Raw genomic sequence first — 19,244 nt, 5'->3', positions numbered from 1 at the left:
ATTTTGTTAATTGATTGTACATATTTAAATATGTATTTTTGCACAGGTCTTTTTTTCTTATATCCAGTTTTGGTACAATTGAGATCATCTAGTATTTATTTATTAATTAATTAAAAAAAAAAAAAGCAAATACCTTTTTATAATTTGAAGTGGTTCACTGCCAAGCCAATAGTTAACATGCCTACTTTGCAACTGAAGGGATGCCTCCGTTTTGTGAAGGCTGTGTCCCTTTCCATGTCTCGGGAGCGGATACACGCCAACCGTTGCCCGGGTCCTGCGGTCGGGTTCTGCCGCGGGAACCCGAGCGCAGGATTGGAGCCGAAATGGTCGATACGGCATTGCTTATCAGTTGCCTGATTCCCAGAAGACTACATTTAGTTCAGTGACACACTGCTTCTCTCTTTTTTTTTTTTTTTATTTTTTTTTTTTTTAGTGTTTGTGTGCGTGTGTGTGCGTGCGCATTTGTGTGGGTCTCATGTGGTTTAAAACTAACGGAAAAACTGAAAGTGCCTGATATAACTAGTTTTAAGCTTGGACTGTTTAGACAGCTTCTCCTTAAAAGACTTGAATGTTCAGTTGAAATTTTGGAGCTTGCTTTTTCCACCTATATATAATATATGTGTGCGGATACATATGTATGTGTGCGTGTATATATATACACACATACATATATATATTTTCTGAAATTAATGAGATGGGTTGACAAAAGAAAGCGAATGATGCTGGTAACTTTTGTAAAATCTTTTAATTAGAATACCTTGTGTTGGAACAATCCCATTGATAACTCGTATTTAATATAATGCCAAGGGTTTGAAACATGGTTTTAACCAGCAGTCTATTTTAACTGTCTCATTTTGGGAAGGGAGGGAGCGGGGACGGTATTCATAAATGAAATAATTTAGAAAATGTTCAAAATAGTTGGTATTCCAGGAAAACAAAACAAACAAAACCCCAAGTGAGTACCTCTTAAAACCATTAAAAAAATAAAGATGTGATTTCCAAATGACATTTTTAAGGCAGTTGTCTTCCTGTAAGAGTTCTCTTGCCAAGGAATCTCTCTCTCGTCTTTCACTCATTCTGTCCTGGAGGAGGGAATTGGGCTTAGAAAGATTCTTAAATGTTTCACTGTTCAGCAGAAAATAATCATTTTTACCTTTTGTGCAAGATATTTTACGTTTTAAAGATAATTTTAAAATGAGCACTACATAATGTCAATGTGAATGTAGGCCTTGAAAGCGTCTTGCTCGGTGTTGAGCCTGGTTCTAAAAGCAATCTCCTGTGTAAAATGTGTGAATAGTTTGATAATTTGTATACATAATCAAGAGCATCTGATCAGCTGAACTCTGTGTTGGCTGCTGTATAGTACATGAACAAATGTCATGGGATAGAAAAATTACTTTGGATATTTAAAAGAAAAATAAATATATAGTCTATTTGTTTTGTAACAAGTTTCTGTAAATAAAATAATTTATACTATTTATAAGAAAAAGTTGTGCTTTGCTTCATGAAAAAGATTAGTTTGTTGAACAAACATGTTACTAAACAAGGCAATAAAATTAGGACTTTTCAATAAATGAGGTTGGTTGCATGGAATACATTATATGTTTCTGCTTCATTATAAAATCATTCACCATTAAAGGAAAACATTATCTGTATCGGTGCCTATGTGAACTAATTTCAGAGAATTGGATGTGGTCAAATTCTGTCACTGTACGGCAGCGTCGCGAGAGCGGCTACAAAGTCAGCCCGGTAGGGTCGGATTTTACATCCTGCGGGGTTTTTGGTCCCTGGTTTCAGAGGTGCCTCTATCAACTCCGCAGTATTTTTCCTGTGCAAAGGTTGTTTTGTTACTTAAGGCTCATGCTTTGTTTTGTTTTCTAAATAGATTGTTTGTTTTCTAAATAGAATAATGAGCAGCAGCTTTTACCGCGTTCGGGGTTGTATGTTGAACGGTCATGCTTCCTTACTTTTTTTGGGGGGGGGGAGGGAGGGGGGAAGCTTCTGTGTTTTCACAGTTTAAAGATCCCGTCTGTGAATTCAACAGGTTAAATACTCTTGCAAGGCTTTTCTCTGCATGTGACTCGGGACTCGTGTGTGGTGGACGACTTCTGAGGAGCCGTTTGTAAGACCGGTAAAACTCCGGTTAGTGGGACAGGACTTCATAGTTACATCGGTGGCAATGCTTCCTTTAGTCTCTCTCTCTCTCTCTTTTTCTTTTTTTTTTTTTTTCCTAACAGTAAGAACAAAGTTTTCCTTAGTATTTGGAATAAATGCTACAACATATAAATGGGGTGCAGGCAACAAGCAGGTTCTGCTTTGTCTTTTTATAATGAGTACTTCTAATATTTCTAGATTTACCTTCTGCGTTGACTGAAGATTTTTATTTATTTTTTTGTCTCGCCTTCCTGCAAATGTCTTTTTTTTTCTAGTAGGAATTTCCAATGTCTGCGCGCCATCCTGTATAAGCTGTTGGCACTGAAGTTGGTTGCGTTGGGCTGTATAAGTGACGGCAGCACGGAGCGTGCAGGAGACGGGAGCTCGCGGAGCGGAGTTCTCTGCTTGTCATCACATTCAGGCAAGTTCGTAACTCTGAGCTGTCTGCATCTGCTTGCAAAATTGAAGGATTAATTCTGCATTTAACTGCCTTTAAAATAGGGTTCTGTATCCTCTACAACTGGTAAGGTGAAGAAAAAGGGAAAAAGATGTGTTTGTCCCATATACCCCTGAGCTCTCTGAGGTATCTCGGAGCTCTGCAGGTTTGGAGTGTCTTCCCTCTCCCCTTTCCTTGCTGCGCTAGGCACCGCTACCGGCACCCTGCAGCGCGGTGCCAGGGCGCCCTGACCTCGGGGCAGAGAGCGGGGCTGCGCAGTGCGTTATCGCTTCCCCCAGTGACTCTCTCCGTTCAGTAAAGGGGTTTGTCGTGAAAAGTGCCTTCTCACCGGTGCTGGAGTAGAGCACCGTAAACACAGACTTCCCTGAAGTGGGTAGAAAGCGGTTTCTCTCCTGTCACTGATTGTCTCATAGGAAAATACTCCAGTTTATATCCAGGAAGAGTTACTTGGTGATGTAGGAGTTTGAGCCTGATCGTGCGTGCAATGCAAATCCAAATGTCAGAGGTTCTCTGTGTGTGTATGGTTTGGTGCACGTGCGTATATTGTCGACGCCCTTTGCATTTAAAATGGAAGCTGGTGATGTGTCCTTCGAACCCGACGGTGTCAGCCTTCTCCTGGTGGAGACGTGTTGGGCTCGAAGGCTACAACCTGCCTTTGGTAGAAAAACTCCGAAATCCTGGTCCCGCACCTGCAGCACGCGCAGCTCTGGAGGCAGGGGTGCGAAGCTGGCCCCGTGCCCTCGCTGCGTACGGCCCGGCCAGCAGCGAACGGCCCTGGCACCCGTTGCCTTTGTAGGCTGAAGGGCTCTGTGGCCGCCGTTACTTACGCCAACTACCGAAACAACCAATACAAGGGCTTGCAATTGGCTTTATTTAAATGCAAATTCCTGTTGGTCCATTATTATTGCAACAAATAATCAAACGCACGTGGCTTGTAGGATCCACCATGGGACTGAATTTGACTGAATGCTTTTCTCAGTGCTTTGGCTCAGAACTGTGTTAGCTGCTGGATTTGTTCCTAACAAGCAGCATGGGATCTTTGTCGCAGAAAAGCGGCATATGCTTGTTTTGTTTTTTTTCTGGCCCACCAAACTTCAGGGGAATCTCGAAAACCTGTTCTGAAGTTGTTCAAACTAACCTGGTTTCAAGCTTCATTGCAAAGGACGAAAACTGGCCTGAGAAACGCAGTCAAAAAGCTTTGTCCGAGCCCATGAGAAATGGCTGGAATTGACATGCGTAGCCAAATCGGTACAAAAGCTTTCTTCAGCATCGGCAGGGACGGTGCGTTGCTGCTCAGTTTAGGTGCTCTTTGGCAGTGCTGGAAGTTTTCTTTGTCCTCCGTTTTGCAGTTGAGCCCCCTTCACCTGCGTCCCTTCCCGTCCACAACAGGTGAGCTTTTTGCAAAGCGAGGGCCTTGCCTCTTGTCTGCAAGGCCAGACCTCGAATTCTGGAGCCCAGTGTTCAGTGAGAGAAGAAACGGAGCTGTTGGCAGGTCAGCAGAGACGGGTCAGCCAAAGAATGTTTGCACACAAACTAGATTTCATCCACTTTGTAGCAGAGATTTACTAACAAACCCTACAACACCCCGTCTCCTGTCCTTCCCTCCTGGGTTCCCACAGCTTAATGGCAGGGAATGTATTGCGGAGCAAGGTGGAAATCGTCTCCCTGGTGTGGCTGCATCGTGAACTCTGTGTCTGATTCTGGCTACCTTGTTGCTAGTATGAAGTCAGCCTTCCAAAGCGAAACTGGAGAATGGCATTAGTTCAAGGAACTGCACCAGCTTAAATTACGAGAGAGAGAATGTACAACTTTGGCATGTGGACTATAAATCCATGGAAAAGTGTCAAGACCGAGGTATGAACGGCTGTGTCCTGAGTGCCGCTCACAATCAGAGTTAAACAAATGGAAATCATGAGATGAAATAAACCAAAGGTAAAACTGACATGACCATGGGACAGTGAAAGGTAACTTGAAGTTACTTCAGGGTTTAATGGCAGCAGAAATCCTGGTTTTTTCTGATTTGACATAGAAATTGAAGTAGGCAGTTAAAAATGATAACATAGGAAAAAATTACGCCCTTGATCAGCTCAAGGCCTGACCATGCTAGACCCCTCTTTGGAAAGACTGTGTACCAGCTTGCTTTTAATTTTTTTTCAGGAGAGCAACGTCAATAGCTGCTCTGGCTATGCTTTGTGCATCCTGCTGTGGACTGCAGGAGGCGTTGCTTTTCCCTGCAACTGTCCAGAATTTTATCCCACTATTATTTGGCACGGCTGAGAGGCCGAACTGCTGCCGAAAGCCTTAAAAATTGTTCAGGTGAAATTGCCGTGACTTTCTTGCCAGGCCTTGGCCTAAAAAGCTTTGTCAAGAAACCCTGCAGGTTCCTCCCGAACCCTCCTTTGCAGGACATAGGCTGAGATCAGAAAATGAGCAAGGCAAGGCAGGATCTTTAGAGGAGGTCTTTAAAAATTGTCTCTAGAACAATTAGCATTTTTCTAGATAATGCTGACATCTTGACACAGATTCTCACTGGAATTAATTTATCGGAGGCACACTGAAAAGGAATTCTCGCTTTGCTCTGGTTTTGAACATTCTGATTTTTCACCCACCTGAGCAGAGAACACCAGACCCTGAAATGCTTGCCTCCTGCAGGATGATAGTGATGGTTAGAAGAAAATAAAAAGTGAAAGCTCTGCAAATATCTTGCAGCACACTAAGAATCTTCAGTAATACTGTTATTTTCCCCACAAAGTAGACATTTCTGGTTTGGTTTTTTTTTTCTGTTGCTCTTACCTACACTAAAAGAGCAGCAAGATTTCTCTTGAGTGGATGAAGCCTATGTTAGCCTAGTTTTCTTGAGTAAAAGTTTCTATTCCCTTCAGCTTACAGCTAAAAATATATATGCTAATACATAGGCTGAATGGAAATCCTGAGATTTATTTTGTGAAGCTTTGATATAGTTCATTAAGGCCAGTTCAAGTACAAATATGTTGGAAAGGAAAATTCATCTGTGCACCAGAAATTAAATCCCTCAATTCAGTGAAGCCTACGGCCCATACCACCTGTAGTATGTATGGTCTTCTGATATGCTTACCATTTGCATGTATGGAAGGTGGAAAAGATGTTACCAAAAGGCAGCCAGAACTAAACTCTTCCTAGCTAGCTGTACTTTATCTGATATGGAACAGATCTGGAAAAACTGAGAGAGATTATTGCAGCTCTGAAAAGTCTGAATATTGGCCTAAATTAAAATTTTATAAGAAGTGTATGTGTGTGAACACACAAAATACAGAATCAGTAGCTAACCACACAGTAAACAAACTAGGGTTCTCTGTTATGACTCTCACTACTCTGAAGAAAATGAAGATCAGAATTTTCTTCTAATCAGTAGTCTGAAATTTAAATCTTTAAACTCTAGCTAAATAGCTGCTACCTGGAAATAAAACGAAAGAAAAAACCCAAATCAGCTTCTAGTAAGTAGTGAAAGAAATCCGAAACTCATTAGGTCATATTTTGGGTTTCAGAACAGTTTGACACAGAATATTAATGGACCCTCAACATTGTGGCTGAGGAGTCTAACCTCGGGCCGGTGGCAGCGATTCAAAGACAGGAGATCCTCCGTGATCCCCCAGTAAGAGGAGCGGGCATGTGAAATTCCACGCTGTCCTAGCTGTTGCACAGCAGCATCCAAATGTCAGGGTCACTCTGTGGGTATATCTACCTGTTGGTGTTACTTCAAGCATAAACGTTGCAACAAATACCGACAGTAAGTGGATTCTGTTGCTAAGTGCAGTGGCATCAAACAGCTAAGTCACAGACTTTCTTTGGGAGGAAAAAAGAAACCTCAAGCCAAGCCAAGCAAGCAGGGTCAACAGCTGCTGCCGTAGGCTCTGCTACAGCCAGAACCCTTGTGTCATCAGTATGGCAGCAGCCTGCCTGAAACATTTATTCCTCAGCAGTGGTGAAGAAAGAAATCGTAACCCCCTACCGTATTTGATCAGTTGTGTCAAACTGCAATAGTATCTTCCGCTGCTCCTACCATCATTTTGACATCTGCAAATCTAACAGAGGAAGGCATTTCAAATGTAATGCTGACTTTCTTTTCAACAGCTAGCAAAAATGTCATTTTAAGGGAGAGGCTACTTCAGTTAAAGATGTTCCCAAAGTTATAGTCCTTACGGTTTTCATGGTTTTATTATTGCTTCACCACAGTCATTTTCATCCTTATTCCTTCTCCCTGAAGCTGTAATCCTCTCGTAACAAGAGTCTGTCCTGTCTGGACAGTGCACAAACTCAACTAAAATTTTTGGCTGCTCTACTATTATACTATTATGCACCTGATTCTTTTCACCTTTGATTCAAATACAGAAGCAAGCACAGAACCGCCATTAATTCTCTCTGTTCACAGATCTTGACCCTGCTTTACTATTAAATATTGAACACTGTATACACAGTCAAGTAAAGAAACAAAGTATATTACAAGAGATCACCAACTGTATCATACATTTAATAAATGAACTGGGCTCCATACACCAAAACAGAATATTGTTTACATAATGAAGTGGAAAGTAAAAACACTACCTCTCTCGCTAGTAATTTTTTTACCTACAGTATACCAAGTTATACAATATATTTATAGGTTACTTCCAAAATGTTTTAAACATCTAAATTTTGCATTCCCTTGCATTAAAAAATTACATATTAATTACTCTGGAAAGTTTCTGAACTCTGTTTAGCAGCAAATCTCCCTTCTTGATGGTTTCTTGGTACTGCCAGTTCTTGCTATCAGGCCTAGGAATTGTGGGGGGAAAAAAAAAAAAGGTTTAGAAGTGAGAATATGTTTTACACCAAGCCACTTACATTTCTGTAATAAGTGTCATCAAAATGTATAGAATTCAACTGGGCTGTCAAAAATGATTTCCAGGAATTGTTAGCATACCTGTTAGTTTCTACAATCTCATTTACTTTGTCTATTTTGCAGTGTAATCTCCCAGCTGCAATAAATCTTGAAAGCTCCCTACGTAAAGAGAAAAAAAAAGTTGGTTAAATCATGTTTCACCAAGGACTTGTAGACCTAGCAGCGCTGAACCTGCTATTACAAAACAACAGTGTCACCACACTATATTTCTAAAGCAACAGCCTATATATTTTCATAAGGTATCTCATGCATCCTCATCTTACTAAAGCTTGGACATTACACACAAGAGTAATCATTCTAGCAATCTGAATACAAAATGTCTTAGTACTTCTCAGGCCAAAGTGTCATACTTGAGTTAGTGAAATTTATCACTTAGCTTAGCATCAACTGCTCTTCAAATTCAAAGGCAGCAGTCAGGTAGTGTGCCTATTTGGAATTTATCCTGAGGTAAATATCTTCACGCCAGTCAATTCATTGGAAAAGTCTCTTAATAGTTCCCTATCTCTAGTAGCTCTAAATATGCTGCTTTTTTAAAAATTATTATTTTGCTTAATCAACTGGTGGTCTACAGCACATTACTGATGGTAGAAGAAAATATTCCTGTGATCAGCAGGAAGACAAGTTACAACTAGTAATAAATTACTGGGATGCATAAGAACTAGTATGACTTTAAAACATGTAGCTTTGAATGGAATGGTATTTGGTTTCTCTTGAAACACCTATTAATTCATTTCTGAATATTTCAAGCAGTATTCATATTTCTGTAACACTTTTCTATGTTAGAAAATCCAAAACTTCTCTATGAAAGAAGAATGAGTCTTGTGAGGGCATTTGAAACAAAGCGTTTCATGTACATAGAGTAAAAGCCAACTTCTCACTTCACATTAGTTCTCATCATGATCTAAATCTGTTGGTTTTACACTAGAAAAGAATTGCAAATTGACACTGCAGGGTATGTTTAAGTGAAAAACATCAGAGCCTCTCCACATATCAGAAAGCAAGCAAAACTAGATAAGGAGACTTGTAGGGTACATAAAATGTGCAGATCCCCAAAGTTGAAACAGTTAAGTTTTCGCACAGTTGTGAACTAAGTCATCCTCTAAAATCTTGAGGATTTGAGTTTCATAGCACATGGAGGTCAATAGATATAGCAATATAAAGAACAAAGTTATTAATAAAAGACTAGTTTCTTATACGGCATTTAGAGTGAAAGAAATACTGGAAAAGTTGTCAGGAGAGACTGCAATAAAACTCTTTTCTTTACTGAAACATGAGGTTCACTTAAATTTAGCCAAGCTCTTCCATAGAAACATAACTTGGCATGTTTAGAATCAAAGTAGAACCAAGATTTTTATTCATAATGGGATCATTATAAATAATTAAAAGGTGCAAAGTGAGATCTTTATGAACTTAAAAAGCCAAATAACTTACTGATCTATGAATTCTACACTGACTCCAAATGCTTCTGCCATGTATCCTAATGTCAATGACCGGTAAGACTCTAGGAGCTGGCTATACGCATGAATTCTCATTTCCCGTACGTAGTATCGATAGTGAGGTGCAAACAGCCAATCTTTTTTCATCTCTTGCTCTACAATAGCTGAAAAGAAAAAAAAAAAAAAAAAAAAAAAAAGAGTCAGTAATCTCTAAGAAATGTGAAGTATCAGTTATGCAAATAAAACATGTAACACCAGTTAATAAGTAATCAGTGTGAACGTAACTATGTTGTATTCTTGCATACTTCAGGATATGAAAGGCACTCTACACTACAGAGAAGTAAGTTCGTATAATCTGTATCAGTTCTAGAACCAGAAGCAGTAATAACACGAAAGAATATCGTGGCAAAGCTAGTGAGACCCCGTCTGTCAGCACAGAATCCTCCTTTCAGGGTGTGAGCTAGTCTCCCCTCCACTGCAGGGGCACCACCTCACTGAAGGCAAGTGCCGGAATCTGCTGTCACATGGGAGCAGCGTGGTGCTGGGAAACAAGCAGTACTTGGTACCTAACTACTTGAAGAAACGTTCTTACCCAAAGCTGGGTAAGGAAATAAGATTAACTTTCTGGTAATAGCTCTTAAATTAATTACAAGGATTTCGAGGCACTGAAGTGACTTTTTCTCCTGGCAGTTTTAGTTCTCAGCTAGTGATAAGGCCAGCAACAGAAAAACGTTGCCCTTAGCTTTTAATCTCATCAGGCCTAGTCTTCCACAAAATGAAGGGTTCTTTTTTGCTTTTTCTAAATATCTTATTTTCTTGTATTCCAAATCTCATAGAAGGAAAACAAGCAGTCTGAGAACTGGCAAGAATGAGTTTTCTGAAAGGCTTTTCTTCAGTGTCACCCTTTTACATAGAAACCAGAGCAGAAAGCCAATGGTAATAACAATGAAAACTTTCTATGTAATTTCTTTTACAGGTTGAGATTTCAGGGCCTTTAGACTATCAGTCCTAGAACTTCTTTCAAAGATAAAACCTTTCAAAGCTTTCCCACCTGACCTGGCTCTTCAGGTAAGATGGTGCTACAGAGCCATTTCCAAAATGCTTTTCCACCTAATCATATGGGACCTTTCAAAAAGCTCACTGTATGCACAGGTTGGTTGGTTTGAAAAATCAAACAGCAGCAAATTTTAGGTCACTTTAAAAAAAAAAAAAAGAATTTTTTTTTTTTTTTGTGCATAAAGTAGTTCTAGTTCTAGACTGTAGCTACTCCACAAAAGGTGTAGATCATCTGAAACAAATAACTGAAGCACCTGAAACAGTGTTGTAGGAAAAAACCACAGCCTTACCTAATGACTGGAAAAAGGCTGCATAACGGCATTCATAAAGAGAAAAGAGATACTGTCGTACAGCTGGCAAACTGTGTAACACTTCCAGAATCTCTGCTCCTTTAATAACCTGAAAGCAAACACACATGTTTAAATACCATCACTTTCAGCCTGGAGGTAAACAGGCTAAAGAAAGGCTGCGTCTGTTTGAACCGGTGTTTTCATCTGCTTTCCTTACCTTTTCCCTAAGGTCAGGCCTGTCTAATGCAATCATGCTGACATAGACAGTGTATGTTACAAATGTTTTGTAATCCATAAGTTCATAGGATGTAAACGTTGAAACTGTATCAAGGAAGAGCTCTGCTGCTTGTTTGAAATCTCGAATAGCTACACAGTAAAGGCCCTGGTACACTTTGAGACGATTTCTCCTGTCCCAGTCTCCTCCTTCTTCTATTAGACTTAAAATAGAACAAAAAGAAATATTTACGTATGTAGATGTATTATGTAATAAGTTACATGAAACAAGTACAGTAAATCAACTGATACCATGTGCTTAGAGAAAGAATAACTTGTTTTATGTTAGAACTTGTTGAAACAGTCCAGGCTTTGTACACCTGTCGGGGTAGGAAAGTGGCTTCCTTGGGACAGGAGAGGCCAGACACTTTTGGACAGTGCAAATTTCAACTGAAAGGAAAGTTTATAGCCTCTAAAGTTGTGACAACAGTCTTTTGAGATGTGCAGGAAATTGTACTGTCAACCTCAGCTGTGGCAACATATTTCCACTGCCTATGCTGCTAAAATCAAAGCCGTCCAACTAGCAGCACAGAAAAAATTTAAAAGTTGCCACTTTTCAAGAATCATATTAACACAAAATTGATGTGGCTTCAAGCAGGAGCACAGGCTGAGACAAAATCTGCTGAGAAGGCAACACAAAAAATCACTGCCCAAGGGCCATGATAACTGGGAAGACCCCCTCTGCCTTGGTGTCTCATGGCACCAGCAAAGAGACTGGAAACCGCAGCTTGCTACAGGAACCACTGAAGTTCAAAATGTTGGGAGCACGGAGACACTGAAGCTAGCAGTGGAAACGAGGGAAGGGCAGCTGCACCAAAGCACACCGTGCTGGCACTGGGCTCTGGCTTCTAGAGGAAAAGCTGGCACTTCATACAGCCAGCTGGGTGGCACTGGCAGCAGCTGGATTCAGCTGGCAATCCTGCACTGCACTTCATCGTACAATCTAATCACACCCCAAGTTATTTGTCTTCTAACAGTGACAGAACAGAAAACTGGGAGCGGGGGGTGGGCTACAAATTAAAATCAAGTCAGCTGCTAGAAAATAGCTGACACAAAATATTAACCTTTCTTTTCTCTTTCTCCTCATAAAAAAAAAATCCAGGAATAGGAAGCTCTCTAGTTCACGGTAACACCCACCCATCACGCTGTGATTCTGTCTCACAACCAGTCTTAGTCATTTCTTGACAGCAAAGTATTTATCTTCCATTTCTTTTGTTACAGTTTGTCTCAAAAGTGCTTTAGTGCACTCAAACAACCCAAGCAGTACCTTTTTGCCTTTTCAATGTTCCGTGTGATGAGGTCGTTATCCATATAAAACAAGCCAATCCTTAGAAGATAGAACACGATATCCAGACGATGTCCCAGTGCCACAGTTTTGTCATAAGTCTTGCGGAACGCAGTCAGAGCTCCCTCCTAACAAGACAGTATTTTCTACTGTAAGCATGTTAAAAGCACCTAGAATATTTACAAAATGTCTGTCCTAAGTACACGTGTTGTCTTCCACTGATAGTCGTGACTTTGTTAGCTTCCCACAGAACTTTAACATTATGCATTCTGAATAATCTTAAAGAATCAAAGTTTAAATCAAGTGAAAAGAGGGGATCCTCATATATCTTTTAAATCTAAGCACTATGAAAATCTACTCTGTAACTTGAAATTATGTTGCACTATGTAAACAGCTTAGAAAAGTCTAACGACACAAGGAAAGTGAAAAATAACATCTGCAAATGGAAAATAACTTTTTCCCTTTTCAAGAAAAAAAAATGTTTTCTTTCAAGGGCTACTTGTTTTTTTTCTAGATAATTTAAATTTCAGTAGCACCCTCTCCTATCTCCCATCTATGTCTGAGTTGTGCCATAGAGAAAATGCACTGTAAGTCACCCAGCGCTCACTGGAACCTGCCTAGCTAAGAGGATTTCAATGCAGTCTTTTTAGTATGAGTCCATAAAGCCTCTGCCATGAACCAACCTTGTCCCCAATCCTGCACAGGTACTCAGCTTTGGCCATCATTGCATCTCGGATTTCGCTCTCCCCCAAGATCTTTTCTGCATCTTCTAATTCGTTGTCAAGACGTTTCAATTCTTCCTCGTTAGCTTTCTTCATTTTGTTCAACAGATCCGTGTCTATCTGCCATTCCAGAGACTTGCAGAGTGCTTCATAATACGGAGCCATATCTGAAAGAAAAGCAGGAAGGCTTCTGCTGTTAATTGCTGCAACAAGCGCGTGCATGTTTCTAGAGCAGAGCACTGAAGGACAACACGAGTGATTGTCAATGCCAGCTACACCCTTTCTACGACCAGGTACCTATTAAATCCAGACGTGACGGAGCCAGTGCTTCAGCAGGCCTTGCCTGTCACGCTTCTTTTTGCTGACTCTTTTCTATCACTGCTCTCTTTACACCTCTCCCACTTGGATTTTCCTTACTATTTATCCGACTCTGAGCGCAGCGGACCCCGGTGCTCAACTCATGCAGCAGCATGATGCTAACAGTGGCCAAAGCTGGGGACAAGGCACCACGCTGATATGTCCACACCTCCCCTCCCCGCCGTTGCTCTCGGACTGTCCGTGCCTCAGGGAGACACTGATGCCCTCCAGCTGGGAAACGTGTAAAACACACACACACATACACACACGCACACACGCACACACACACACGCACACGCAGACCGCCCCGGGAGAAATGAAAAGAAAGAGTCAGACCGGCTCCTCGCCTACACACGCACGCCTCTGGACAGACAGACAGACAGACAGACAGAGCCGCCCCACCTCCACGGGGGGAGGGAGAGGCTCCCCTGCACCCCGCAGACGGACAGAGGACACCCCCCCCGCACCAGGCCGCACTCACTGTGGAGCCGCACGGCCGCCATCAGCTCGTCGCGCGCGGCGGGGTCGGGCGCGCGGGGCCGGAGGCTGAGGAGGAAGCGGAGCTGGGCGATGCGGAGGTCGGGGTTCTTGGGCAGCCCCTCCTCCTCCAGGTTCTCCAGCGGCATGGCGGCGGGACGAGACTGGACGGGGCAGCTCGGCTCCGGGCGGCGGCGGGCAGGCGGCGGCGGCGGCGCGGCCCAGTGACTCAGCCGCGACGGGCGGAAACGGCGGCGCGCTTCCGCCTCGCAGCCGCCCCCTGCCGGACCGGAGGCCTGCGAGTGCTGAGGGAGGCGCGCATGCGCGGGGCGGCACCCGCGCGTCTGCCCAGGGGACCGGGGGGGGTGTCAGCTGTGAGGGCGCGCATGCGCGGTGCGGTCCATAGGGGGCGGGCGCGCGCAGGCTGTAGGGGTGCCGAAGTGGTGGCTATAGGTGCGCGGGCATTGTGCGGGCCCTAGGGGTGGGCATGCACCATGCAGGCTACTGAGGCTGTGCACGCAGTGCGGACTACCGGGGCTGAGCAGGCACGGGCTGTAGGGGCTGCAAACGCACTGGCTGCAGGGGGTGCATACTAGCTGTGCAGGCTATAGGAGCTGGGCACACGCAGTGCAGGCTATAGGCGCCGTGCACGCGCGGTCTGTAGGGGGTTGCAGATGCGCGGCGCGCTATCCCCCCGGCCCCGCGGGGCGGGCAGGGGCGCAGCTCTCCCTGCCCGGGGGCTCCTCACCAGCTCCCGGTGCCTCCGCCGTGTGCCCGAGCCGTGCCCGGGGCCCGGCTGCCTTCCCCCCGCTCCCCGGGCCGGGGCCGCGCTGCCCCTCAGCGCCGGTGCGTTCTGCTCAGCTTTGTTAGGGTGACTTTCCAGACGGGTGATGCTTTGAACGCAAGGCAGGGAGAGATGGTTAAAAGAGATCTCACGCTTTTGGTGGGGAAAACAAAGTAGGTTTGTAGCCTTCGTCGTTGCAGAAGAAAGCTGGAATGTGTTACCCAAAAGCATGCCTGTGGCTCAAAAAAGCAGAAGGGAAATAAAAGGGGCTTTAAAAACCCATGTTTTGGTTATATCTCATCCGGGCTGGGGGGGGGGGAGTGTCACTCCTGACTTCTGGCCCACATTCCCATGTACTTTTCATTCAGCTTTTCTTAACATTTCTCCATCTCTTTATTAAATATGTTTGGTTTTGTCTTTTCTGACCTCACGCAACACACGCCGCCGGGGCTGGAGCATGTTCCTGGCAAGTGCCCTCTCCCTTGGCGAGGGCGAGCCAAGATGGGTGGGTGGGTGGGTGGGTGGCAGCGGGGTTGAGTGGTCCCCGTGCATCACCCCACCCCATCAGCCCTGGTCCTGCCCCGCTCCCCCTGCCCGCGGCAGGCTGCCTGCAAATTGTCTGTGCCAGATCTTATAGATGGGGCGTGTGGGCGCAGCATCGTATGCGTCCTCGTGAATTTCTGCGTGGGGAGTTGTTAAGGTTCAGCCCTGCGTGCTACCCTAAGTCAAAGCCCTTTTTTATCCTGTAAGGCACTACGAGTAGCAGCCCGTGTTTTCCCTTGCGCTTTTGTCTTTGTCATTTGTAACAAGACAAAAATGTAGTTGGTGCTTTTGGAGCGAAGCACGGCTAGCTGTTGTCATTGCAGTGCTGGCTGTGGGGTTGTTCCCCTGCCTGGGCAGTGCTGGAGGAGTGGGGACACCCAAGCTGGGCTGTGGGGCAGGCGCGGGGTGCTTGGCTCCTGCAAAGGGTGTTTTTGGGTGCCCAGGGCTATCCTGTGGGATGCAGGATCCCACCCAGCCCAGCCTGGACCACGCTTGCTTGCCCAGCTGAGCTCCTCCAGACACTGTTTGTTTTTAAATGATGTCTTTTGCTGGAATTGGGTTTTAAACACAACGCTTTTTGCTGGTGCCTCTATTTTGGGGTTGGGGTCTTCATCTAGGTCATGGGAGAAACTGTTCCCTTGACTGTTTTGGCACAGTGTATTCCTAAGATTGGTTTCTTTATATTGGGTGTGAATTATTTAGAAGTTTGCTGGAAGGAACTGTTGTCTGCTGCATTTTTGATAAGTGCTTATATTTGTTATGTCGATTCTGATTGTTTTTCCTTCATTTAAGTCATTGACTTGTAGTTCTAGTGTTTTAGAATGAAATAAAGGAGAATCTGTTTTAAGTTGGGCAGCTCCTTTGTTTCTTTAGGAGCAGTCTTTTTTTTTTGTCTTCTGTTTCTTTTTTTTTGAGTCACAATCACTTTTGTATTGATTGCACAATAAGGAATTGCTTTGATGCTTTGCAGAGAACTGCACATAGATCTTTTGCAGCAGTGTTTATGTTATTTGCCTGTTGGCCTTTACATTTGCTCAGAGGCCTATTAATTAGGTTTTTTTATGACAGACACTTTTAGGCCTCTTGCATATTTTTCTTTTGAATCTTGTCCCCAGCTATATTTCTTGGGCAGTGTGCTCCAGAGCTGCGGTATGCTGTTTATTCTTAGCGTGCCTTGTTTAGGAAGAAAAGGATGGTTGGGTTTTTTTCTGCTAAGTGAGGCTGATGTTTCGTACACTCAGGCACTGCGCACACGGGTGAGCGTTACTCGTGTGAGCAGCTGAGCTGGGATTAGCTCAGAAAAATTGAAGAAGAAAAAAAATTGAATCAGCTCCAATGTCCAGTTATTGCAGCCAGTCCCTCCAGCGCTGGGTGGAAGGTGGAAAGTATGTGCAGCTCCCTTGTAAGCAGATAACCTGGCTGTCACCTTAGCTCTTTTCCTAATCCCTAATAAAGATTGGTTTGCAACAACAGCTGGAGGTCTGCCTCTCTTCCAAAATTCACGTCGTTCATAACTATTATGGCTCTGGCCATTCTTACTGTCCGTAGAAATACCCACGCCCTGTCAACGTCGCTGTGTTTTTAGCATCCACAGTTCATTGTGGCAGTAAAAGCCACAGTTTCATTATGTACTGTGGGAGAAGAAGTTTTTCATTCTCCCATTTCTGGATTTGCCACTTTTTAATTGGCCCCAAAATAAGTTGCTAGGTGTGAGAAGAGTAAGGGAGCCGAGTTTTAATTTTCGTGGGTTTAGTTATTGCTAAAATGTTGTCTTTTGTTTTGTAACCATATGAAACACTAGTTAATTAAACCCCCCCAGCATTTATTGTCTGTAAATATTTGCCCACATTTTCATATTTATGTATATGTAAGCAATAACTGGGAGCAAGGGAGCCGGCTACACGCACGTGACATTCACTGCTAAACTTGAAAGGAAAGTCAGAGAGAATATTTATATCTGAAATATTTATATGAAGAAATAAGGCCTTGTCGTGACCGTAATTCTCACATGGCCTTACAACATTCAAAAGGATACAAATGAATAAAACCTTTTTTTTTTTTTTTGGTCAAAATGGACCTCAAATGATTGTTTCCTTCTCTGCAAGATGTGGCAGGGCTGCGAGGAGCCCTGTGGTGGCTCCTAGTAAATCTAATAATGCTCTTGCTTGAAGCGTGACAGTATGGATATGCTGCACGTTGTTTAAATGGCATAATACACCCTGGTTATCCAGCTGAAAGTAGGAGCCAGCCCCTTTTGCAGCTGGCAGGAGCTCCCCAGCACCTCCCTATGGCTCTGCACCAGCAAAGCACTAATCCCGTCCGCCTTCCTGCTCGCACCAACCCCAGGAGTGGCTCTGGTGGCATTCAGGGCATCCAAGGAGGTCTCCTCTGCCTGATGGTGATTTTGGGGGAAGACAGGTTAAGCTGCAGTCAAGCTTAAAAATAGCAAAATATAGTGGTATTTGCTGTTGACAGGCCAGCGCTGCCTGCTATGCAGCTGATGGCTGCGCTCCTCTCGCCGGGAGCGGAGGTCTGCCATCCGCTCGTTAAATCAAGGGGCATCGTAGCTCTCTGGTGTCTAAGAGGAACAGACACACTGCCTTTTCCTCCCTGTGGCAGAGGGCTCCCTCTCCCAGGGAGTTGCGGAGGACGGTGCAGACCCCGCGCTCCCCGCAGTGATGCTCACGCACACGGAGAGGTTCGGTTGCTCCTTGCAGTTCCTGGGTGGACACATCTTGCACGGTCAGTACCCCAGAGAGTCACAGGTGCTCATGGGCACCCCAAGTAATGCCACCCTCCCTGTTCTCATTTGTGCAGCCGTGGGAGGCCACAGACAGAGCTGGAAGTGCAAATAAAGATTTCCAGATCTCCTTTCCCAGTAATAGCTGTTACTAAATGCTACCCAGAGCAAGGTGGCTTTCCATGCCCCTCTCTGAGGTGCTCCTTGTCGTGTCCTGGCCAGCCCTTCGCCCTCAGAGCCGTGCCCAGGCCACCCCGATGTCCAGCAAGGCACATGGGCTGCAGCGTGTCCGACTGCGGCTGAGCTGCCACAAGGTGACAGTGTTTTAGAGCAATAACTGCGCCACGTCTCTGCCTCCTGGGTGTTTGGTTTGCTGGGCTTTTTTTTTCCCCCCGGCTTGCAAAGTGAAGCCCCGCTATCACTAAATGCTAAATGCTAACCGAAAGCTTTGGGGACCGCCAGCCTTCTGCAGGGGCACAGCTGGGACAGGCCACCCGAAACGTGCCGTGTCCCCCTCCCCAGCCACCGCCTGGTGTCCAGACTCCTGTGCCCAGCCGGACACTGACTTGCTGCTTGCTGGGAGCCACCCGTTATGGCAGTGTCAGGATCCGAGAGTTTTGCTTGCAAGTGCTGTCGATGGAGCCAGGGACCCTGGCTGTCACCGCTCCCTCTGCTTGTCCAGCCCCGCCGGGTGTGGGGGTTCCTCTCTCCTGGCCCGCAAAGGGAAAAGCTCACATCACCTCAGAGTACGTGGCACTTGCCAGCAGCAGGTCACAGAAGTGCTCTGCTTTCCTCTCCAAGGAGGTTCTGTGGCACTACGTGGCTCTCCTGGGCTTCAGAGACAGGGACCACCCCGGCACTGTGAGCATCCTCTGCCAGCAGATCAGGATCCGCAGCAGGGCCCGGGATTGGACCCAAGTGTTGCTGGGTGGCTTTAATTCCCATCGCGAAAGGCGTGAAGGGTCCTGGGAGCTGGTTGGCGTGTCTGTGCTCTAATGAAGAGCTCTTTGTGCACAACCATCACACCGCGAGCTGCAGGCTCACCACGGTAATACCAATTATGCTTTCTTACCTTGCTGCGATCCTCGGGCATCTTCAAGGCTGATGCATTTGTTTCATTTGCAGGGCTGTTTTAACTTAACTTCGGAAAAGATGGCACTTGAGTCACGTCTGGCTTCGTTCTTCATCCTTCGGTAGTGGAAGTGTTGACAGCGATACTCACAGCTGCGCTATGTAAACCTACAGGTGTTAGGCATTGATTTCTTCCGAATAAGCTCCTGGAAGTTATCTGTTTTCATAAGTAATTATTGTTGGCATAGAGATGGCTCTCATCTTTGCAAGTCTGGCTCTCAGAAATTATGGTCTGTATTAGCAAGGAGTGAAAGGCACAGGGTCAAGCCCTCTGCCAGCCCAGCTCGGCTGGCCGGCTGGCATTAGACAAGCCCTGGCACAAGTGTAAGAACAGTTAGAAAATGCCCTTGGAGTGGGATTTCTGCATATCTTGACCTCCCTGATGTTGTTTTGTCACCCTCTCCGTACTGCTAATTGCATCTGATCAGCCAGGTATCTGTTTCACAGCAATTAGTGTTGTTTATTTATTTATCTGCATATTTTCAAATCAATAAATCCTTCCCCACTAGCGCATCAGGATGCTTTGAAGGACAACATTTCACATAGTCCCCAAATTAAGTCTTTTACACCATTTAAGTCTGTTAATCGGGGTTTTCCAACACACAGCCGTGTTAGGGGGAC

General features: G+C 44.7%; 1 protein-coding gene across 2 annotated transcripts; it reads right to left on the bottom strand.

The window, feature by feature from the left end:
• Positions 1 to 7,097: 7,097 nt before the first annotated feature.
• PSMD6 (proteasome 26S subunit, non-ATPase 6) lies at positions 7,098 to 13,596 on the bottom strand. Of its 2 annotated transcripts, none has more exons than XM_050904915.1 (8): positions 13,430 to 13,596; positions 12,553 to 12,758; positions 11,852 to 11,997; positions 10,529 to 10,748; positions 10,312 to 10,420; positions 8,961 to 9,129; positions 7,551 to 7,628; positions 7,098 to 7,402 (listed from the first exon to the last, which is right to left on the bottom strand). In XM_050904915.1, the coding sequence occupies exons 1-8, from the start codon at positions 13,572 to 13,574 to the stop codon at positions 7,306 to 7,308; spliced, it is 1,170 nt and encodes a 389-aa protein (XP_050760872.1). In that variant the 5' UTR covers positions 13,575 to 13,596; the 3' UTR covers positions 7,098 to 7,305. The 2 variants fall into 2 exon arrangements, with proteins under 2 accessions (XP_050760872.1, XP_050760873.1); XM_050904916.1 differs by having other exon boundaries at positions 12,553 to 12,760; positions 13,549 to 13,574.
• Positions 13,597 to 19,244: the final 5,648 nt, after the last annotated feature.

The sequence above is a fragment of the Gymnogyps californianus genome, chromosome 13 (genome assembly GCF_018139145.2).
Source record: "Gymnogyps californianus isolate 813 chromosome 13, ASM1813914v2, whole genome shotgun sequence".
NCBI classification, from domain to species: domain Eukaryota; kingdom Metazoa; phylum Chordata; class Aves; order Accipitriformes; family Cathartidae; genus Gymnogyps; species Gymnogyps californianus.
This window is presented reverse-complemented; position numbering and strand designations above follow the sequence as displayed.